This window comes from Lates calcarifer, linkage group LG11 (genome assembly GCF_001640805.2).
Source record: "Lates calcarifer isolate ASB-BC8 linkage group LG11, TLL_Latcal_v3, whole genome shotgun sequence".
In the NCBI taxonomy this organism is placed as follows: domain Eukaryota; kingdom Metazoa; phylum Chordata; class Actinopteri; family Centropomidae; genus Lates; species Lates calcarifer.
In genome coordinates this window covers 14,338,406-14,363,160 of record NC_066843.1, presented here as the reverse complement: position 1 = coordinate 14,363,160, position 24,755 = coordinate 14,338,406, and the positions used below count along the sequence as shown (strand labels likewise).

Here is a 24,755-nt window from a genome sequence, read left to right as displayed (position 1 = left end):
TAAATCATCAAAATTTTATCAGGGAACAGTGATACATGTCTTTCTTATGAATGATGTCTTCTCTCACGTTACTACCGCTGGAAGTGCAAGAAATGTTTTTTCATTGTAGCAGCTGTATCAGCTCTGCCATCTGGCTTAATATTGTTGGCAATGATGGATTTTTGCACTTAGCTCAAAAGCACTGCTGTGTCTGAGTACAGACTCACACACAGTAGCTGCTAGCATGGCTGTGGACTCTTGTTCATCACCATCTAATCATAGGCTGTGAAATACAAAACGCTGCTCTGAGTGTGAGATGGATGTCCTGATGATGCTGCGAGTGCTGGAAATTGACACGTCTTTTGAGGCACGTTTCACCACAGGTCTGATTCAACAGTAGAAAATAATCTATATTTAATCTTTGAAACTGTTTTAAAATCATAGTCCTTCACATACCATGCACATTATTCACTCTGTGTGCAATCTTCAGCTAAAAGCATTACCCATTAACCATCTCTCCAAACATTGTCTTGTACTGTTATTGTGTGAAAATGAGAGACGGTGGCAGTGCAGACACTGAGATTTGGATTGAAGACATGAACCCTGTTGTCAGAAACTTGAGTTCGAGAGGAGAAAAGTAAAAGACAGATCCATGTAGAGGCAGAGCAGCAGTAATAAAAGAACAAGAGAAGTAGTGCAGTCTCTGTCTCGTCTTTCCCGGATTTACTGTAATTGAGGTGGAGACTGTGACATCATTTCTGACAGGAACACCGGCACTTGTCGCACTCCGAGGGGAGGGCCCTACGGCAGTCTGCAGAGTGGCAAAGACAGCTGTCACTTCCGCTTTGGGATCTCCCCTCATCTCCTCCCAGAGCGACACGGGTAATTAGCCAGCGACAGAGCATAGCGTCTCAACACCTGAGGAGTGAGGGAAAACAGAGGAGGGAGGAGTGAGGAGGGGGGAGGTTGGGTAGCTGCAGCCTGTCAGGTATAGCGAGTTCTGTCAGCAGAGTGGAGAAGTATTGTACGCACACACTGCCGCTTAGTAGCGTTGTCATCCAGAAATAATCTGAAGAAACCAATATTTTTGATGCACCACGCTTTCTCACAGGATGGTTCCAGCTTTGCTCAAACTCTTTCTCACCCTGTCTTTCTCTCTCTCTCTGTCTCACGCTGATATAATTTCACTTTTTCTTCACTGATACTCTGAAGCTCTCATGATTTTCAGTTCCCTGCTCTGACATGCGAGATGTGATTGCTGCTTCTCGTAGATGCTTTGCCAATAGCGTTTCTATATGAATTATGTCAAGTGGGCTTCTGTGGTGCACTTGACAGGGTGCATTAACACAGCCACAAGGTAATTTTACCTTGTTTCTCGCTTCAAGCATACACACAAGCCTGAACTGTGTGATATTTAACCCTAAGAGATGATTTAACAAATGTCAGATTTCTGGTCAAATGTGTCTGTATTCCACAAACCTAGCCTGAACAGTGGAAGTAATGACAGGCGAGCGCAGGCGTTCTGAAGTGTAAAATAAGAAACTTGAAATCAAAGCAGTGTTTTTTTCCTCGAAGCACCAACAAAGAGCCTTATTATACTGCCAGTGTCAGGTTGTGCCTCTCCATAAGTGCTGATGCACTCTCACCCTGCAGCCTTCTGATTGATGTGCCTTCTATGCTTTGAGATGAATCACAAAACAGCAGCACTGTTAAAAATAGCCAGTTTGGCCCACAATCATAAAGACTCATCTTCACTACAACACTTCACTGTGGTGACTAATTACAATAATGCATTTAGTTGTCTAAAATACCAGTTGTGGACACTGTTTTTAACCATGTTACCCCAGTGTTTTTGTTTCTTTACAATTTTTTTTTTTTTTTTTTTACAAAAATGATTTTATTAAAGGTCTAGAGAGATTTAAGTCAATTTTCTCAGATTTTATGTCCCTACACACCCGAAATTGTTTTATTTTCAGCAGCATAAGGACGCTGTTTACCACAGTTTAAGAAAATGAGGTCCCCTTGTGATGTTGACAGCTCAGAAAGTGCTTCCAGAATAGAAAGTGGAGAGAAAAATGTAGAAAACACACAAACAGGCTGCTGATTTGTGCACCACAGTCCCTCTTAGTAAGTGCAAGAACAAACTTTAAAATCAGATTTTTTTCCCCAGATATTTGTATTATTGATGTCTTTTTTTCCTCATAAACGCAGGCATATTTCCAGTTTTTTTTTAAACTGAAAATAATGAGTCCTAGTTACTTTCCATGCAAAGCTGTCCAACACAGAGGAGAGAGTGTTTTTCATGTGCTGTGATAGCGACCATTTTCACAAGCTGTTTTAACAGAAATTGGATCCAGGCACTGCACATCAAAGTGGTACATCAGCTGTATCTGATCATAACAGCGACAGCATCTGACTTTTTTGTCTCGCTCCTGCCATCCTGCTGTCTCAAGTGATCGATTAGCATGCCAGACCCCTCTCCCACTCTGCCAGGCCGGCTTTACTCACAGTAGCACATCAACTCTCCTCTCTAGCCCATGTCATTCTCTACACACTGTGAGCCCCCTCTCTCCAGCCTGCCTCCCTGTAGCTCCAAATACACTTCTCGCCCCCAGCCTCAGTCCCTCATATGTGCCTGGAAATCTGCCTCAGTCAATTCCTCTCCCTGTTGGATATACGCATCCTCTCTTTAAGAAGTAATGCAGCGCGAGTGTGGAGGCTTTCACACTTGTTTGTTTCTCTGGGCTCTTTCCCTTTCCCCCAAACTGGTGAGTTGCCATGGTGCCAGTGACCAGCTGTGAAAGAGAGAAATTGTGCCCGATGGTGGTTGTCAAGTGGTGTCAGGAAATTTATGCAAGTCTTGCACCTTTGTTCTTCTCTCTGCAGTCTTTCTTTTGTACAATCCTTCTTTCACAATGCATTTCTCCTCTCTAACGTCTAAGCAGGTCATTAAAACCCAGATCTTTTTTCTGTAGAGCTCACTTTCATACTGTGTTTTCACATAGATAATGCTAACATTATTTTATCCTCTTATTGAATAACGTTGAGTTTATCCTACTTAGAACTATTGTGTGTGCATAGCCAAAAACTGACATAGCTCATGCCTCCCTGCCAACTTCAGTGTCGTCCAAAACCTATTAAAAACACATTTAGAAGCATATAGTTGCACTGGGTGACATATTCCATCATTATAATGCGCACGGCCAGTGATTTATCCTGAAAAAACTCTGTGGCTGCATTCTCATCATTTGAGGAGTAGCTCTGTGTCATCACTGAGTAAGCTCATGGATGTGCAGCCTCTTTAAACCACTGAGAAGAATAAACTATGTTCATTACAATGAAGCCAAAATATTGCCAGCATGCAACGGTATGGCTCTTTTTATGCGTTTTTAATAGGTTTTGGATCATAATGGAGTTATACATCATGGAGGCTATGGCTGCACAGTCAGTACTTGTTAGTATAATAAATTTATTGTTGGTTTTGGTCTTTTCATGGGATTTCATGGCCGATCCCTCTCACCCCTCTCACCCTGGTCACAAACTCTTCAGGGCACTCCCTTCTGGCAGGACGTTGCGCTTCCCCAAAACCTCTTGCTCTTCACTCTTTTCTTTTACTATAACTGTCCTGTCCTTTAGCACCAATATACCATGACAAATTCCTTGTATGTGCAAACTTGGCAATAAAGTCCGATTCTGATTCTGATTGTTGGTAATGATAAAAGGGTAAAATAATGCCAGCCTTATACTTTAATCTTGTCTGTGTATATGTGTATCTGTGAAGGAGATAAAGTGAGAAATACAGATAGAGTTGTTTGTGTCCTCGTGTGTATGCGTACTATTACAGTATGCATGTGTGCTTGTGTGTTACAGTATGTGTGTGCTCCCATTTCCACACTCTTTGCTCCTTAATGCACTTTAATCCCTTTACTCTTCCCTTAAAGTTTCGCTGGATTTGCATATATCCAATTAAAACCTCTCAACAGCAGCACCTTCAGTGGATCTGTCAGGAGCGCAGTCACATACAGTTCCGCACTCAGTCACTGTAATGCATCTGCTCTCACATTAATGCACATCAGCATTAAACTATGAGGACTCAAAAAGGCCATAATTCAAACTTAAACTCACACAGTGAAAACTCGGCATGCACATACTGATGAAAGCACATGGCAAGTGGAACCATACGCATGCCACTGAAAGAATACGCACACACACACACACACGAGAAAAGGAAACGTAATTTACATACATTTGAATTTATTACACAACTATTCTGTGACACGTTTGAGGGAGCTGTTTCCGTTTCGTGTGGGAGACTTAAATTCAGAGTTTTTCTGTAAAGTGTAAAATATGAAATTTCCTTAAAATACTGTATTTGAACTTCATGTCCGTGTGCATGTTTTTAGACATCATCTTGCCTTTCTTTTAAATTTTATTTTTCCTTTCTCCCCTCTGTGAAGCACTTTATAATCTGTATAAATACAGCTTATTTGCTTGTAAACTTAATACAAACTTAATATGGTTAGATCCTGTTGGCTGCACTGTAATGTGCCCACCTGGCTGCACACTGCACACAATATAGAGAACAGAAATACAGCTTAAGTGAAGAGGCCTTTTGTTTGTGTAAGCACTGAACTGCCTGGGTGTGTACTTTTGACTGATGAAACTGCAGCTTAAAGCACCGTTGGCTGACACACTCCTGCTCATTATCCCATCTATTGTAGGGGAACCGGCCGCCATGCCTGTTTCCACAAGGCTGCAGTGCTGACTAAATATGTTCACTGTCCAAAGGAAGATCGATACTCTCTTGTTTTGCAGGTATTTGTGTGTGTTTGTGTGTGTGGATGCTGGGGTTGTGCAGGATGTGTTTCTGAGCCAGGTAGCGAGAGAAAGAGGGAGTATAAGGTCATGGGTCTGTGACTACTGCTGCAAAAACTTTCATGAAGTGGGTACAGTTTGACAAAGCAAGAAACTTTTATATTTCTCAAACAGTGACTGAGCACAGCCCTTCTTTTAGCATTTCCTGTGCTGTTTTGATCATCTCTATCTCTCTGCTTTCATTGCAGTGGGTTACTTTTCTTTGTCAGATTTAAACAGAAGCTTTGACAATATTCTGTTTTCGTAGGCTCTCCTTTGATCATGGAAAGTTAACATTTTGTAAAATCTTTATCTGTGTTGATATTTAAGATCCAGTCCATTTTTTGTGAGTAATTCTGTCGCAGTATTCACTTTGTAGCTCCATTAGTGTCTGATTTTGCGTGAGAAAGCTACAGTAGATGAAACAGGAAATTAGGCTTCAAAGCCAAGATACAGAAACTCAAAATCTTAAAGTTACTATTAGATAGGTGATAGCTGGCAGTAGCTGTGTTAATAGCCCCATCCATTAACCTAGAACTATAAATGTCAACAAATGTCATTCAGTTCCGTTCATTCAGCTGACCCAGAACCGAGGAGCAATTGTTTAAAAAAAAAAAAAAAAAAAAAAATCACATTTTGCTCTTGTGTTTTCTTTATATGGAAAATAGTGTGAGTGAAATATAAATGTTGAGTCATTCAATCATATGTTTAGGCTACAGTGTATGCATATAAACTATACATAGCCAAAATGGGTCATTGATGATTTTGAGGGAAACAAAAACTGAATCTCACTACATTTATAAATCGGATGTGGGGACTTGACTCCCATCTGAGAGCAAACATTTACTTTGGGGTTAAGACTTTTCAGTAGTTTTAGGGTTGAGAGTAGAGTTATAACCACAGTAAGATGGATATTATTGTTGGTATTAAGCATGTATTAGTAACGAGTGATGCTTGGGTAAACTTCCATGAAATGAATATAATGTCCTCAGATATGTAGAAGCACAAGTGTGTGTTTCTTTGTTTGTACTGGTCCTATAGAACTGTACTAATGAAATATTCTATATAAGGTTTGTCTGTTGCCTCAAAATATTTCATGTCACATTGCCTTGACACAGTGAACTACATTTAGTGCACAAAGTGCTTCACAAATCCACACATCCACTTACACTTCCTCTGCTCTGCTGTTTTGTGTGCTGCGTGGCTCTTCTGAACTGCTGAAGTTTGACAAAGCAGTATTTTTTTTTTCTCTTGTAATGAAAACAGACACGCTTGATTGTGTTTTTCTCAAACAAAGTGCTACCTTGATCCCAACTGAAAGCACAGCACTCTGAAGCTGCACTGTACTTTGTCATAGCAGGCAACAAATTTGCATCTCCTGTCTCTTTTTTTTTCTTTTTTTCTTTTTTTTTTTTTTTTTTGGCAACAGAAGGCTCTTTTATAACTGTTCTCATCTGGTTTTATTTATGCCTTATTTTTTCAGGCAGCAGACTCTTGATATCAAGACTGATCAAACCAGCCTGGTTCACTGCACAGAATAGCAAAGCAACAAGGGCACATTATCTCAATACAGCACTGACTTGTAATCTCACACATTTCATTTATGCCATAAATATACAAAGAATATAACTGTCAGTCACACGTGTGTGAGCAAATTAAGGAGATAAAGAAAAAGATACTAAAACTGGTTTATACAGCAGCCTTGTTGTAATCAGTGCTGTCCTCATTCACTAAATGTTTTTTTTTCTTTCCTTTGTATTATTGTTATTTATACAACACTAGAGAGAAGAACAACACATGCACCACTGTGGCATTCTTGAAGCCAGCATTTATGTGGTGAGTGCTTGGATGGCGTCATGACAAAGGCAGACTCTGCACAAATAAAAGCTTGAAAGCAGCCACCGCTGTGTATCTGTCAAAAGATGTGTGGTTAAATGAATGCACCCTGGATAATACGTGTGTTTTCGCGTACGAGCTGGAACAAGTTGTGCAGGCAAACTGAGCGACCCCCACCCCCCACCAGACATCGCTGCCTGGTAGCGTTGAATTCCGGGTTGTTCGCTTGAATGGCTCTGCCGCCGTTTCGCTGAGAGCCCTGAGATGTTTCACAATGCAGTTTGGCTCTTTGATTCTTACTGTTTCTACTCTCTCTCTCTCTCTCTCTCCCACCCATCATCTGTTCATACACGCACCCTCTTACACACTTCAGAACAGATATGAAAAGTAGAGCTGTCCCATCAAAATCAATTACTCTACTTCTTCTCAATTACTTTGGTGGACTGAAAGTGTTTTAGTTGATTTGTGGATTTCACAGTCCTTTTGTTGTAAATGATCTGTCGTTAGCGTCTCTGCCATCATAATAATGTTCACAAAAGTGTCTTATACGGTAAATGATGCATTGTAAGGCTCCCTAATTCACCTGTGCAGGTACAATAATGCTGTTCAGGTGAAGAATTGGCTGACTACAGCCTTTTAGATGTGTAGACCCTTAGTTGAAATTCTGTTCAGGCACTGAAAACATAAGACCTGGGGGTCCCTGCAGTGTTTCACTTTTGCCCAAATATTTTCTCTTTCCACTTATGGGATGGCCATTCAGACTCTCTCAGGGAGTGACATTTGCTTCTTTTTTTTTTCCTTTGTGTTCTTCACCTCCTTTGTGGGATTACAGTTTTTTGCCACTGCGCACATTTGGCTCAGTAAAAACACTTACATAACATCTGACCTGTGTGTGCAGGTTTTTGGGCGTTCCTCCAGGAAGAGGAAGCTGCCCTCTGACGGGACCTCTGCCCTTTGACCTCATCTACACCGACTACCACGGCCTGCAGCAGATGAAGCAGCACATGGGTCTGTCACTGAGGAAGCACAAGTCAGTCCCCTCTCTCTCTCTCTCTCTCTCTCTTTCTCTTTCTCTCAGTCGATAATTACTGTTTGTTTACCGAGCTCTGTTTGTTTGTTTCATCTATTTTGGTTATCAGTAATTGCCTTTCTGATAAAATACTTCTTTATTGGCTTATTGACTAGCCGGCGTTACAGGCTGGTAGACACTGCGCCGCTAACTCCACTGTGCATCAGCAAAACTCTCCTTTTTGGGCGGATCTAATTTTGCTTCTTTACACACTGATCAATGGACCAGGTGCAGATGTCTGGCCTGATGTCACTTCCTTTTTCTCTGAGAAACAAACTCTACTGTTTATACACATCACATAGAAAAAAGTTATTGTAAGTTATTTGCTTAGAATTAATGTGTCTGCATATACACAAATGCACGAGTATGTGTGTTATAATGGCTGCGGGCTCCATTCTCCGACAATAGGTTTTTAAAGTTTTTGTGCTTTTGTTCCATCTGGGCAGCACTGGAGCAGTCAGTGTACAAGAAAATCTTCTTTTGTATCCAAACAAAGAAAAACAAATGCAAACAGCTTTTACTACAAACTACAACTCTGGGAGAAAAATTATATTTAAGAAAAAGGAAAAGAGTAAAAGAAAACAAAATTTGCAAGTTATAGCAGTGTGGAAATGATAATAATCGTCTGGGTGTAATACAAGTTTTAGATTATGCGGTGAGGTTGTACTGCAGTTTGTTTGCACCCTATATTTTACTGAGATGTATAAAAAGAGATGGGTGTTGCATTAACTGAAAAGCAGATGCACAAATTTCACGATAATTCATCCCGATTCTCCTGCATTTTAATTCTCTAAAATGAGACCTTGGCAGGGCAGCAGCAACGAAGGCCTCCGCTGATTCCAATCAGCATCAGTCCAAGGTCAGCTGATCGACCAGCGCTCTTCAGCTGTCAAAGAGTGACAGACCAATATTTTAATTTCCTCCCCAGCCCTGATACTGATTAGAGATGCAGGGCATTGATAAATCTTCTCAGATTGGATTACATCAATGGATATTTTTTTTTACTTCCTAGTGTGAATACTCACTGCTGATAATGTGTTGATGTAATTTTCTTTATATGTTTTTCTAGTCGCTCACTGAAATTTAAACATTCCATGCTGTTATTTTTGTTTTTGTTTTGTCAGTTTTGATCTGGAGAGACGTCAGTGCAACATATTTTGAATATGATTTTGATTATGTTTAAGTGCTGATGCAGCAGGAGAAGCATAAATTCGAAACATTTCCAGTCAATTTAAAGAGACTCACTCATAGCAACAGAGTTTAGCATTTTAGAAAACAATACTGATCCATGCTTTTGACTTAAATTCAACTTAGACCAGTGCAGGCGGCGTCATGATCTGTTCCAGCAGAGGGCCCTGTGGTGGCTGTGAAACAAGGCTGTGATTTAAACCTCACCTTGAGGCCTGTGAGAGCTCTGCTTGGTGAGGGGGGAACTGGCAGGGGATGGAGATATCCATCACCGATGACAGCTTTAGAAACCACTCTGACAACAAGACACTGTTATAGGACTGAGATGAGCTCCCATAACTCAAAATGAGGATAATAGTGTTTGTTTTTACACAACTTAAATTCATGTTATTATTCTGGTTTAAGCGTATTATTATGCAAACTTATTCTTATTGTCCATGAACGTGTTACCTTGGATGAAATAAACCAAACTAACAGGATTATTTTTCCCTTTTATTTTTTATTTTTTGCTTTGTCTCACTGATTCAGGGGAGACTTCATTATTTGAAAGGAAGTCAACTTTGTTCTAATTTTAGCTCAGCCTGTTTCTTATTTCATCCCAGATGCCACATCCGGGTGATTGACACCTTCGGCACCGAGCCCGCTTACAATCACGAGGAGTATGCCACTCTGCACGGCTACAGAACCAACTGGGGCTACTGGAACCTCCATGGCCAACAGTACATGACCATGTTCCGTATGTGGGCTTTGATTTTTCTCAAACACAGATTTCCACTTTGCTCTTACTGGGATTGAGGCTGCACATCTGCTTATGGGAAATAATTAGATTAAATATCTGCATAAATTCTCACTGATGATTATAAATCAGAAATATGAGGCATTTTGAAGCGTGTACCCAGGCATGTGTACCGGCCGTGTTTATGTGACTGAGTGTGCGAACAGATTGTACCAGCTCACAGAGTCCTCAGGCCATGACGGACGAGGCTTTGGGGCACGAACGCACCAGAGAACTCGTTCGCAGCAGCTGTGCCTGCACAGATGCCTAAAGCAGCCTACTGTGGCCAAGCACCACCAGCCTTACACACACAAACACATGTACAGAAACATACAAAAACACAGACACACAGTCACGGCACATTTGGTGAAATCAGTGGCAGAAGAAACTTCAGCTGTTTATACTATTCTCCAATTAATTCAGCGACAATGGGCAGCCCCCGCTGTTTCCAAAATACTGGCTGTTATCACAAAGCACAACACTGTGAAAGATGTCAGCTTTCATCTCAGGTTTGAAAATTGACTGAAAATGCAGTTTCTGTCGCTTTCCCACTTGACAGCCCCCCGGTGTAGTTGATATCCTTTGTGTGTGCTGCCATTCATAGTGTTGTCTTGTGTCCTGAAAGCTGAAAGCTGTGGCACATTAAAGCTACAATCCATAATTCTGTGTTCGTTAAAACTACAACAATGATGAAAGAGCAGAGAGTTTCATTTCTGTAAAGTTGTTTTCGCCTTATTGTTGGTATGCAATTAAAATCAACAGACCAGCTGAGGCAGAGGCAAATACACTGTATTATTGATGAAACCAGACAGTAACCTGATCAACATTTGTCATTATCACAGATGGAAAACAAACATCCTCAACTCCAGTAAATGCACCATTTGCACCAGGAATTGAATTAGAAATTGCTTTAAAACATCATGAACTTCAGCATCACAGAATTCCTTCAGTCCTCGTTTTACTCTGTATTCTCTACATGCATGGCGGTCTGGATCTCCACAATAGCTACTTTAGTTTAATCCCTTTTTTTTTTTTTCCAGACATGAAATTGGACTTGTAACGTTGTATTGCCAATTGCTTTGTTTGTCCTTGGCAGCCCACACTCCAGACAACTCTTTTATGGGTTTTGTGGCAGAAGAGCTGAATGAGACGGAGAGACTGAACATTCAGAGGAACAAGGTTAACAATATGGCTGTTGTGTACGGCAAAGAAGCCAGCATGTGGAAGGTCTGTATTAATGACCTTACTGTCAATAAATGTAGTGTATTTATGTGGTATGTTTCTAATCTGTGAGAAGAGAATTATTTGACCTTGAGTGGATTCATAACATGTTTGGATGAGGCTTTCCAAGCTAGAATTTTTTTTTCCATAGCTATACCTATATACATGAGATATATATATGTAGGTGTAGAAGGTGCTTTGAATGTGATAAAATATGTGATAAAATAAGGATAAAAGCAAAGTTTGGAGAACTTTTGAATATTGCATTCCTTAGCTGTGAAACGCCCACTACATGTTACATTTCCAAACATTTCTCTCCTCCAGGAATCCTTTCCTGAAGTGTGAAGGTAGAGGAACAATAGTTTTTGTTTAGAGTAAATTTTCCCTCCGAGCTACTGGCAAGGTTTCTCACTCTTACTGTAACTTTGAAGTTTGCTGCAGCCTCCCCCAAGGTTTACTTCACTTGAATCTGGCTGCAGCTTTGTTCCTGCACCACCATAGCATTCCCTGTTTCTCACAACAACTCCAGCTGCAGTGTAAGATTTGTGAGTTTGAAAGATTGCTGTGTAAAAACCAGTAGTGTAAAGGTCTCTCTAGACAGTGAATACCCCCTCATTGCGAGCAGCACCTCAGTTTTGAGATTCATGTGTGAGATTTTGGGGCTTGCAAAAGTCCTATGAGAGAAAAAGTGACTAATACTTCATGTCATATCCTCTCTTTTCCTCTACATCTGTCTCTCCCTACTCACTTCCCTCCTCTTCATACTTCTGTTCTCATCCCGAATCACTCTGTATTCATCATCCAATGATGCATCATTGATGGATCCACACAGCTTCAAGTAAGTACACCTGCTTTTCACTGGTATGAGTATTGTTGATTCTCCAAATGCCAAAACTCAAACCAAGAGGGTTCCTAGACTTTTTTATTGCCCGAAAAATATGTTCCACGTCCGTTATGAATTTATATTTATGTTTCGAGTGTCAGTTCAGGAGACAGCTATTCCAAAATATATACTAACAGACTTGTTTACAGTGATTTAAAATATCATCCAGCATCTAGATCTGTTACCAAAATATGAACCTACATAGAGGGCCATCATGTAAAATGTTTAATTTAAACAAGTTTTAAATAATTGATTGAATGAAGTTAAAAAGTTTTGTCATCCTTCCTTTCTTCTATGGTCACAATTGTATTGATTGTAACTCAGTATGACTTTGAGCTACAGAAAGTGTGATTTCATCTCCATGTTGCTCTGAGACATTAAAATGGTCCACAATGAAAAATGAGGAGAAACACGTTTGACATTTATAAATGCTTTATGCCGTGAAGACATAGCATCAGTAAATAATTCAGAACATTCCCCCAGAAATGCTTTTTGAGATCAACAATTTCAGTTTTACTTCAGTAAGTTTATTCAAGCAAATTGTCTCCACACGGCAACACAGACCATATACACTGATTTAATCCTTTCATAACATCACTGCTGCATAGTTACCAGATACCAAAATGATGACGTTAGTGCTAACAGGAGCAGACTCAGCTCATTAGACCTGCTTGCCTCATTTCCATTGACATCTTTTGCTCAGGCTGGGGTGTGATTCTCTTACCCCACCCCCCACCCCAATCCATCACCCCAGGGCTTTTTTCCTCTGCCCTTTCAACAGTAGTTGCACGCAATACTGATGAATCAGTATTATATTTAACTGTAGAGTATGGTGCTGCAGAGGAAGTGATTGACAGCATGTAAATTAAACATAGAACAAATTAAAACAAGAAAAAGCTAATAAATGCAATGTGCAGTCAAATGAGAACATACTTCGACTTTGAACTAAATCACAGTGGCAAATGGTGCTTTATATTTGGTTACTGGCAACATGTTTTTATTTATTTATCATATAGTCATGTAACATATCAAAGCTATAAATAATCTGGCCAAACTGCAGGTGAAAAAATGGCATCAAGGGGAACAGCTTTTAAAACCATGCCAATATATGCCACACAAAATGAGGGATATGGTGGACTGGAAAAAATACTAATTTGAATGCAAATGAAGATGACCCACCTTTGTAGCAGTGTTTGCAATGATAAATTAGTTACTTTGCGGTGCCCCTTTTTAAATGCGTAACCCATTTTCTTTTGTATGTCTCAAAAGGGTAAGGAGAAGTTCCTGGCCATTCTGCATCGCTACATGGAGATCCATGGGACGGTGTACTATGAGACGCAGCGTCCGCCAGAGGTGCCTGCCTTTGTCAAGAACCACGGTCTGCTGCCTCAGCAGGAGCTGCAGCAGCTGCTCAGAAAGGCCAAGGTGGGAACATCACTGACACTTTCATGGCTTCAGAAAATGTTCAGATGTTTGTACACACAACTTCTGCTTTATAATGAAATGCTTTGTAAAGGTTTTTAGGCTTTTGTAGAGTTGCACTAAGCCTTATGCAAGTGTTGACCTGGATAGGAACAGCTCAGCATGTATACTCATGATCTCCTCCTCCTCCTCCTTATTTTCCTGTCAAGCTTTTCATTGGATTTGGCTTTCCATATGAAGGTCCCGCCCCTTTGGAGGCCATAGCCAATGGCTGCATCTTCCTACAACCCAAGTTTAATCCCCCTCACAGCTCTCTCAATCATGACTTCTTCAGAGGGAAGCCCACCTCCAGGAAGGTAGATACACTTGTCTTGAGAATGATTAGCACTTTAGATAGTGTAATGTGACAGTTAACAACAGTATTACCGAATACAGTCATGTAATTTCTGCACATAACTGCTCACATATACAACACCTACTATCTGATATAGGCTCGAATTGCTGTTAAGACTTTTATTGTGTGAATATATCCCATTTATCTCCCTCAGGTGTCCTCTCAGCATCCGTATGCAGAGCAGTATATTGGCAGGCCGCATGTCATCACCATCGACTTCAATAACTCTGAAGAGTTTGACACAACCATTCGTGAGATCATGAGGATCAATGTATGTTAATTTTGCTGTTGTTTGTCAACCAAACTCCGCACTACCCTCTCAACAAAATATTAGCATTCTAATATATGGGTAGTTGAAAGCATAATTTACTTTTGCACACTTTACATTCACACTTCACGTGGTATGACCTACTTTTGAAGCCTTCAGCCTTTAATAGAGCTCTTAATCATGGCATCCAACATTAGAGCAAAATGCTTAGCTGGCTCCCTCTCTGCTCTCCGCACTGCTAATTGCTTGAGATATTGAGCGGCTCAGTAGGTAAACTATGCCCACACCTAGGTTTACATGGCAGTTTTCCAGAGGCCGGCACCACAGTCAGTAAGCATTGTTCTCAGCAGATCATATTAATCAATCACGCTGCGCTCAATCTGTCACCAGAACAACACAGAGCTGCAGCCAAGGCCCTCACAGTGCCAAGATTCTTGTGTGCTTCTACCTGCCAGGTGTGTTAAATAGACCTTGTGTTTCCTGCTGATAGAGGTAAAATGAAGTACCAGTTGTATCACTGGTAAATACTTAACAAGTGGATTGTTGGAGGAGGAAAAACAATACTGATCACACAGGCTGATTGAGCAAGTTTTATTTTACATTAGATAGAAGTAGGAACAGCTTTATCAGGATTAGATGACATGACTGATACAAGTCTAAGCTGTTGAAAAAACAGCTACCAGCACCCCCAAAGCTCTCAAATCAACATGTTGTATGTCGTCGGTTTAATCTGTACAAGTGTAAAAATGACAATTTGCCCTTTTACAGGTGGCTGTGTTGCAGACTATTTCTTAGCTGGGAGCATTAGCTTTATGGGGTCTCTGCTGGTTGCCAGGCAACTGGTCACTTTGGTTACATTGCGATGTAAAAGATTAAACACACAAGATGTAACATTGTTAATTAGTGAGCTTTATAGGTACCTCCCCCTGTTTCTAGTCATTATGCTGAGTTAAGCTAACCACCTGCCTGCAATAGCTTTATGTTCACAGTACAGAACACTGTGAACGCAAACTCTTTGTAAAGTCATAAAATGATTTAAATATGTTGATTGCAGCTAATGTAGTGTAACACAGTTGATAGGCTGGGTACTTACATACTATAGGAGTTTGCTTATACAGTACATGTGCATAGCAAGCTCAGCTCGGCAAGCATTGTTTACTGTGCTGATTACACTGTTAAGAAAGCTACACAGAGCTTGTATCTTCTTAGAGAGATGAATCATTTAAATGTTTGTAAATATAAGATTTTTGGTTGAAATTATTTTTATTGATATGGCCATTTCGTATGGACATACTTACAAAATTACAGGGAAACCTCAGATGCAACCAAGTGAGTGATATTAAATAAAATATAAAATACAAAACTTCCCAAATTAATAAGAGATAGTGCTCACCCTTTGTACTCACATTCTGAGTTTTTACTCTCAGGGAAGTGCAAAAGACAAGTAGGAGCCACTAGAAATGTGCACAGGTCCTTCTTGCCAAATGCAACCAGGATAGTGAATGAATAGTTTTCTTTGAATTCCACAAAAATCTAGCCCTTCTCTTATTGTAATATATTGTATTTTATATTTTTTACTTAGATGATTCTCCACAACATGGATAACAAAGTTCCTAACTAGCTAACTACTCAAAACTATTTTTAGTTAAGGTTTGTCTGTAAATCTGCTGCTAGTGTTAGATAACTCAAGTGCTACCTCCAAGCCTGTCTGAAACACTTGTCTCAGTTTTTAATGGCACCATGGCAACAGTGCATGATGGAAGTGAAGAAACAGGCAGCTGATAAAGACGCACTAAAACGTCTGTGACACCTGCTTGATCTTACTCGCCGGCTGGGCTTGCGTTGGCCTGTTTCTGGGTATGGCTGCTCCCTGCATAACTCACCTCAGCAACGTGGATGAAGTTTTATTTCATGTCATCAGTGATCACATGAAATAAGGAATGCTGCTCACGTATTTTTTGTGGCCAAGCAATGCAGTCAGTTTAAGTATATAAATTGCACAGTCATTTTAAAAATGTTTTCTGCTGCTGAATTCAAATCACCATCTATGAAGCTTTTTTTTTCTCTCGCTCTCAGATTCTATTATATAAAGATGCCCAAAAGGCAAATTGCATTGCAGAATAGCTGATGAAGTGCCAGATACATTTCATTAAACTCAGATGAAATAAAGTAATAAGGGAGCGCTAAAAGGAACACAACACTAAAAGGAGCCATTTATCAGTTTAAAAGCCTGAGTGCTTTAGTGGCCTGATAGTAAACAATGAGATCTCACTTCAGCTACCATGGGAGACATTGAGAGGGGATTCCGCACCAGGGATCTTGACAAAATGTATCGTATCCTGATATATTTCCTAATTATTGATCATTTTTAAATTCAGTAATTAATATAAACCTGTCTCACAATATATCAACCTGCACTCATTTTTCTCCACCACCAGTGTTTCCTCCGGTCAGCTGCTGTGTTCACGTCTCTCACGAGGCTGTTAGCATAAAACACTGGAGAGCACAGGATGAGCTATTGATCAGTGTCCTTTCAGTGAATTTTAATCCACTTTCTGCCATCAAAAATCAGACTGTGAGTGACGCACCTTAATAACAACACCGATAACTGCACCCAAGGGACCCAGAATGCACAGAAAACACCAGCTTCCTCAGCGCAGGATGACCTGTGGTCCGCTGTCAGTTTAAGCCATTGTTTGACATATTGATATAGTCATCACTAAAAATAATGAAATCAATTTTCAAAGCTGTCATCTGTGATGTATTAGGTCATTGATTTTAATGTGAGGCTTGTGGCATGATATAAGCCTTTCACAATTACACTAATGAATATGTCAACTTTGATTAACTGTTAGATGTTCAGTTCCTGTAATTACAATGACTTGGTTCTGCGGTCTCTCTCTCTCGCTCTTTGATTCTTACTGTTTCTACTCTCTCTCTCTCTCTCTCTCTCTCTCTCTCTCTCTCTCTCTCACTCACTCTCACTCACTCTCTCTCACTCAGTCTCTCTCTCTCCCGCTGCCCCCCACTGTGTCTTCATCTGTGTGCACATCTGTGTTTGCAGGTGGAACCATTCCTGCCGTATGAGTACACCTGCGAGGGGATGCTTGAAAGAGTTCATGCCTACATTCAGAACCAGGTGGGTTTCAGAACTAATCCAAATCAGTAGGTATACTGGTAATAGTATGGACCATAGTTCTGGCCTATTTGAAGGAAAATACATGTGTTTGTAACATACTGAGGGCACAGAAGGACAGCAGGGTGGGCTGTACTGCAGGAGTGGTTTGAAGAGTTTCTTTGGTTTGAGTAGGCACATCTCTTCTGCTGACACTGTAGAGGAAATTTTTCAGAGACATCCTTAAACCCCTTGACTCTTTTTTACTAAGATGATGTGTGCAGCATTGAATATTTTTATAGTAATAATGATAAACTTTATTTATATGGTACCTTTCAAAACAGTGTGAGTGTGTTTTACAAATAAAAAAAAGTAAAAAAAAAACAAACAAAAAAACAATTTAACTTGCAATAACTGATGTTCTTGAACACTTAGGGGCAGCAGAAACAACTTGTGAATGCATTGACATTTCATCATCTTTTACGTCGATATGATGAACTTGTTAGCAAACAGTTGCCTATTTACCCACCCAGCAGTTACAGAGCAACATTATCATCCATTTAGAGTTGTGTGTCTGTCCACCAAGCCAATGTAAATCCACTATTCACTCCCCTGTTTTTGTTCTCTACCAGCTCTCTACCAGGGAAATATCTGGCTTCACTATGGTCACCAGTTATAATCTTGCAGTGTGCCTGTCTGCTGTCTGGTGCTGAGCGGGTAGTGTGTAGTGGATTTTTAGAGCTTTTTTTGCTGAAAACAGCTGCCTACTGCTGTAAAAGTGGTGACGGTGAAGCAAAATGAAAAGTTACGGTCGGAACCACTAAACAATAAGCTGAAACTCTCTATGCTGTAGGTTCATATGAGCAACTCCCTTCACTTTACTTTTACTTTGTCAATTACTTTGTTGCTGTTATAGCTGCTTTAAATATTTTGTGCATTTGCAGTTTTGTCACAGATGGTTGGGCCTTTTAAAACTCTTTGTTGTATTACAAGTTTTTGATAAATGTGGCTGATTTGCAGTTCAGTATATGTATTTGTTAATAAGTTCCTCCTTGAAGTGAAGTTGAAGTCATTTTCCATTACGTTGTTTACAGACTATTATTTTGTCACACCCAGTGAATCTGCTTCCTTGGATGATTTGTGGTGTGGACCAGACATTCTCAGGTGTAACTGTAGTTGCTCCTGGTTATCCTAGCCCTGTGTCCAAACATAATCATCATCATCATCTTTTCCAACCATCTACAGTCTTTCCATTTTAAGAATGTGTCGTTACAGTAGTTAACACAATACTAAGACAGAGTATGAGTTGGATGGAGGGAGCAGAACATTTAAGGGAGATGGTGTTTTCACCTCTGCTCATCAAGCTTGTCTTCACTGTGAGTCGTCTCAGCTTCTGCCTCCGAAGCATTTTAGCTGTTTATCATTTGTCCGTCCCCCTGGAACAGATACACACCTCTTGCTCCGAGCTTGTTATTTGTTTGAATCTTTTGTCTCCCTGCTCATCTCTTCAGTCTGTGTTCAGAGGTATTAAAGGTGTTCATCCATTCCAAGAAATGTTGTATGGATAAATGACTCATAATAGCTTAAGAACTAAAACAGCTATTTGGATTTTCAAAACTGCACAAGGTCTCTTGTCCTGAAAGCATTCCTATCCATTCAGTTGGTCTGCATTTAACTAATAAACTGAACTTCTATTTAGAGAGTTCCCTTTCTGGGATTTCTTGGTTGCTTGGCCACAATATTTATACCTCTGCTACACTGCCTGGGTCAGCTATTAAAACCTTTGCAGGCGCCAGCTGCAAGTATAATAGACTTGCCCAGTAACTAATTTTTCTCAATGATGCTCCACGAGGACAGAGACAGAAGAGAAAAGTCACGCTCATACATAAAAATGGACTTATAATCCAGCTTTTCACACACATGAAAATGGGAATTAATCAATAATAAAGATATGATGTTACATTGCATTTTACTGTGAGTATTCATACAGATGATCTAGTACCAAACAAACAAAAACAATCCTCTAAAAATTGACCCCCACCCCCCCATACACACTATTATGTATTTGTTTATTTACAGATGCTGTCATCTTCTTGCCCATCTGTCATGTTGTGATGGTTGGTATAGTGTCTGGCAGTGGCAGGTTAAGGAAATGTGTTAGCCTCTGCTCTACCCTGACACAATCTCTCCCCCCGCTGTCAGAAACATGCACGCACGCACACACGCACACACACACACACACACACACTCAACATGCCGTGGCTCACTGAGACTGTGACTGCCCGCCTAGCGCGTACAAGGTCAGACTCCCAATCAGACTCTCCTCCCTCTCTTTTTCCCCCACTTTCCTCAACCTTCTCTTTCCGCATTTCAGAGTTTTCCAATTTTATTTCAAGACTTCAGAGGTCGCTCACATTTGTCACCCTCATTTTTCTACTTCCCGGCCGAATCTCTCATCCTCGTTATCCCCCATTATGACTTCCTCTCACCTCCGTCCACTGCCAGAGCTCCAGTCCCATTGTGACTGTGAATATATAGTTTGTATGACAGTATGATGACACATGCAGTGAAGAACAAATAATGCATTTAACGCATTTCACTCTTTTAATGGTCCTGTTATTGTTTGTTTTATAGTATGCTAGTAATTGTGGAGAGAGCATTCAACTGAAAAATAACTTAAGTGACACTTCTCATTTAATTCAGAGGAGATGCAGGTAACGTTTGTCTCTGTTTTTCCAGCCGGTCTGCTTCTTTCAAACACACAATTAGACAGTAAAGAGAGAAAGATGTTTGTTTACTTTGTGGTTGCTAACCATAGGGGGTTGTGCAGTTATTTTTATTATTACAGTGCATTTATGGGCTGGTGGGACACTTACATACAGGGGGGAAATATTTAGAAATTAGGAATGTGCAAATGTTCATTGTATAAAGGATACCGTATATGCACTGTGCAAATAATAATACAGGAATTTGCATTAATGGAACGCATCAAGTTATAACCTAATACATGTTTTATGGATGCAGCAACATCTCTAGAATTGAGTCATTCCATTCAAATGATCACACACAGGCTGTAAAAACAAACACCCACTTTATTCAAAATAACCCAACAGTGAACACGTTCAAAATGTCCATTAGAGTTATCCATGTCATTGAAAAAGTATGCCTAGCTACTGCAAGTAAGCTACACAATGAAGTAACAACTCTCCACATAAAGCATGATTAAAACAGACAGTTCAGGTAATGACTTTCGTTTACACGTTCTCTTCTAATTAAGCACTTAATAACATACATAATATGGTTAAACAAAGTTCTTTCCAATTTGTGTGATGTGTGTGTGTATGTGACTGCACATGTTTCTTGCCCAGACCTCAGCAGCTAAGGTGTTGAGTTTAATATTGCTGTCAAATCCACAAAAAGTAAGACCCAGGTTTGTGTCAGATTGTTTTGTAATGTTCCCCCTGTGTAGACATTTTCATACATAAATCTGAAGTTGCTATTATAATATAGTAAGGTATCATGCTTAAATAAATACCCAGTCAACAATGATAATGATTACAAGATGAAATAAAATCTGTGATCGTAGGAAATTATTAGATATCAAACCTCACATACAAATCAAATACGTGCACACATAAAAATAGTTTGGTGGAAAACAAAAAATTCTGTAATTACAAATAGCAGCGTCTCCACACACCCCTGCTGTTCATATCTGTCTCAGCCTTGCTGCTTTCTATACCTCCTTATTTTCGTGATGATCTGTCTGTCTGTCTGTGTGTGTGTGTGTACACGTGCGTCTGTGTGCATGTGTGTGGGTGTGTGTCATGGATGCTGTCTGTGTTTAGGAGTGGAGGTGCAGGCAGAGATGGAGAGATTGGAAGCCTGGTTATTGCCTGTGGGCACTAGGAGCCTGTTTAATAAACGGGTCTGGAGGCCAGAGGGACATGTCAGAGAAATGTTATTACCTGGGTCTTATGAATAGTCCCAGCTGGAGGAGGGATCTAATCAGGGCTTTCACCAGAGCCTAATTTTACCTCCAAACCTCATTTGTTGTTGGGTGGAATAACTGCATTCATATAATCTTCCAGGAAGATTGACGAGGACTTGTCAGCTCTGATAAGCACCTATGTATTGTAACAATTCCCTTATTATTTCCTGTGTTGGGTGTCCAGAAATTGTATGTGTTGCTAAGCTGAGTGTATACTTTGTCACAGCTCTGTAGTGGAGTATAGAGTTTATTTTATCTGACAGGTTGAAGTGTTTGCAATATAACACTGAAAATATAACTGATCTGGGTCATTTTATTTGTGTACCTGCAGGATTTTTGTTCTCCTGAGGCTCCATTTCCTCCGGTGAACTCATCCAGGACTTGGCTGAGCAGCCCTCCCAACCCTTTTGTCCTCCTGCCCAACTCCAGCCTCCTAACCTGGGCCTCCAACGCCAGCTCCTACTCATCCTGGCCTCCACTGAGCGCGCTGCGGCTTCTGGCTTCGCTGGAGGGCCAGTCATGTGTGAGGGCATGCCAGAGCGCCGGACTAATTTGTGAGCCAGCCTTGTATCGTTTCATCAACATTAAGGAGGCCTTCAGCGCGTAAGATGTCTCTTCATCTGGATAATTTGTTAAATGACTGTGTTCACATTCATTTGGCCTGATGCATTTTTTATCTTTTCATTTGCTCCTGTCAGTACATAGCTACAGAAAAATAACTCTGCATTGTGACAAAATAGCATGCAGATATTGATCATGATAATACTACCAAGTCTCATCTTTCATGTTTGAATGTGAGGGTACTGTAGATTCCCTCTGAAATATCATCTTTATACCTATGATTGTATACTTACACACTGTTTTCTTGCCCAGTGCACCGTTCAAACTATTCATTATTATTTTGTGACATGCAGTGTCTTGCCAGGACAGTCTTAAAAAATGGATGTTGCATCTCAAAGAGCTCACCCTGCAAACAATAAATTTAACCAACTTTCCCTCCTCACGGTGCCATGCTTCATTTGCCCTGCTAGTTTCAAAATTATGCAGCAGCTAATATTTCTAGTCTCCCCTTGATGTCCTAGAGGCAACACTCTGGTATTAATATTAAATATATTAGTGCAATAATCATCAGTACCCTCACCCTCTGGCAGTCCTGCTAACATTAATATTAAACATGTTAGTGTGTTGTATTTGTGGAATAGCCCTTTAAACTTGAAAATAGTGCCTTCCTCTTCCCTCTCTGTGTCTAGGCTGGACTTCCAGTGTGAGGGACTGGAGTCCGAGATGAACCACCTCTTCCCAGCCTTCTCAGCGGAGCACGCTGAATGCGCCCTGCAGCAGGACCCACTGCTCTTCAGCTGCGCTGGCTCCAGCGCCAAATACCAGCGCCTGTGCCCCTGCAGGGACTATCGGGTCGGCCAGGTGGCACTGTGCAGGGACTGCCTATGACCAGAGGAGGACCTGGTGTTGACGGAGACGTTTTTCTAACTCTTGGCCGAGAGCCAGGCGGTCCCAGGAGACTCTCTCTGACCAGAGTCTGTGGTAAAATAAAATAAATTAAAAAAAGAAGAAGCTGTAATGCATAAACAATGGCTCCACTCCCTTACCTCTGAACTAGGACTGGCTCCCAAAGTAGGTAAGGTGATAATAACCTCTCAGGGAACTGCATGATTGTACTTTGAATCTGGCCTCAGTTTTAAAGGTTTACACGGTGGCATCAGGACCACAGTCACTACAGCAGTCATGACGAAATGTGTCATTTGATGGATCAGTTGGATTAGTAAAGAAATCATGAGCAATCAGAAGCTTTGAGTACAAAAAAAAAATGTTGCTAATGCTTGAATTTCACAAGTGTGTTTACTCAGTGTTGTGTGTGAATACCTACAGTATCATAGTGGAGTGTGGATATTTGTACTAGATGCACCCAAAGCCATTTACACCGTGCTGAGATGTACTATTTTACATGTCCTGTAATGAATATATTTGTACATAAGTGTTGTTTAATAAAATACAGGGGGAAAAACATGCTGGTATTATTTATAATAGGATATGGGTGGAAATAATTATAATTCATCATATTTTAAAAAGTAGGACTCAATTAAAGTATGAGACATCATCAATCTTTTATGGTCAATTTCACAAAGCCAAGTGTGGGGAAATATCCTAATTACTTTTTTTCAGTCTGATTTATACGCAAACAGTGCTGGCTCAGACTCATTAGTTTATAGAGCACTCTTTGGATACAAGATGACAGTAGTGTTTGGGTTGATTCCTGCATCTTTTTGGGCTCTGAAGCAGACATTTGTTGTGAATAATACAAAATTCTTCAGCACTCTTTATATTCTGCCACTTACAGAAATCCATATTGTCTTGTGTTTTCTGGATAGGAAGATACTTTCTTTAATCAGAAGACCATTTGTGAAAATTACAGAAGCAGGCTTCAACTTCTATACAGAGAGAGGTAAGAGATGAGCTGCAGCACGACTGTATGATGACCGATGTATGATAGCAGCAGATAAAATCACAGCTTTCTCCACTCGCCGATTTATTTTGGTATATTCTTCATGAATGGAGTGCCACATTATTATTGGCAGGCATCTTGGCAAGTTCACATTTTCTTCAAGTATGCCTTAAAACACCAATATAGTTCTTGGCAGCTTCCTTATCCACAGTCCTCATTCTTTGCAAAAATGACCTGAGCTGAAGCTGATGTGAAAGCTTTAACAGTCTCAGTTAAACAGTACTAAGAGGAGGAATGATAATAGTGACCAAAAAAGGTTTGAATGCACTGATATGAGCATGTGAGTATTGTATTAAGATATTTCACCCAAAGCCCAAGGCAGCTGCAGCAGAGTTTAATGACTAAAAACTGTTGGATTTAGTCGTATAGATTTAATACAATAGGAGTCATTTCAAACCTCACAGCACGATGCCCACCAGTCACGTAATGATAGGCACACTGAAAGCGGCAAATGTTGCTCCAAGTCTGAATTCATTCAATATTTTTACTTGGTTGAGGCAAAAAAAAAAAAAGATATATTATTAGACAATGCTGAGAGCATTCTTTCAAAAAGGTAGTGGTCAAAGGCTGTAAAATATCTACTGATGCATCCAGCAGGTCACGTTTAATGTGGCTCCCACTGCCCACTCATTGTAAAATTAAATGTAACAAATTTCATTTTTGCCAAATGTATTTCTGTTTCCTTTCACAGCATGAAATATGGTCAGAATTAGCAGACAGTACAGTAACAACTTGCTTGATTATTCACTCCCAAAAAACAAACAAAACAGGTGACATGCCAGATTTATCATATGGCTAACTGGCAGCATTTTACTGTCAATGTAATGTCCCCCTACTTAAAATTCATATGCATTACATAAACACTTAATAAATTAGTCATAACACAATATAATGCAGTTTATCATTTCTACACCCATAAATGGAGGCTTGAATGACAATATTCTAAAACACAGTTATTATTATTATATTAAATAGCTATAGATAAATACTGTACATTAGTAAGCACAGATATGTAAAAATATAGTTATAGCTGCATATGACCACATTATAATGCATTATAAACCATTTGTTATTATTAAGTGCTCCAGTAGCCCACTGGTTATAAATGTTTAATTTTGTGGCTTAAAGTGTTACCGGCCAATTTATATAAGGCAAAAAAACAAACAACAACACCAAACACAAAGCTACAATTATCTGTATACCAGAGACATCAGTATGGAGTGAATGACTGAATCTACACAG

General features: G+C 40.1%; 1 protein-coding gene across 1 annotated transcript in view; it reads left to right on the top strand.

The window, feature by feature from the left end:
- LOC108881055 (alpha-1,6-mannosylglycoprotein 6-beta-N-acetylglucosaminyltransferase B) overlaps positions 1 to 23,015 on the top strand; it is a 60,960-nt gene extending 37,945 nt beyond the window's left edge. The window contains exons 11-20 of the mRNA XM_018672824.2: positions 7,568 to 7,699; positions 9,529 to 9,662; positions 10,798 to 10,928; positions 11,755 to 11,760; positions 13,075 to 13,230; positions 13,437 to 13,583; positions 13,776 to 13,892; positions 16,954 to 17,028; positions 21,324 to 21,595; positions 22,243 to 23,015. Coding sequence (XP_018528340.1) covers positions 7,568 to 7,699; positions 9,529 to 9,662; positions 10,798 to 10,928; positions 11,755 to 11,760; positions 13,075 to 13,230; positions 13,437 to 13,583; positions 13,776 to 13,892; positions 16,954 to 17,028; positions 21,324 to 21,595; positions 22,243 to 22,441 — 1,369 coding nt within the window. The 3' untranslated portion in view covers positions 22,442 to 23,015. The remainder of the gene's footprint in view (positions 1 to 7,567; positions 7,700 to 9,528; positions 9,663 to 10,797; positions 10,929 to 11,754; positions 11,761 to 13,074; positions 13,231 to 13,436; positions 13,584 to 13,775; positions 13,893 to 16,953; positions 17,029 to 21,323; positions 21,596 to 22,242) is intronic.
- Positions 23,016 to 24,755: the final 1,740 nt, after the last annotated feature.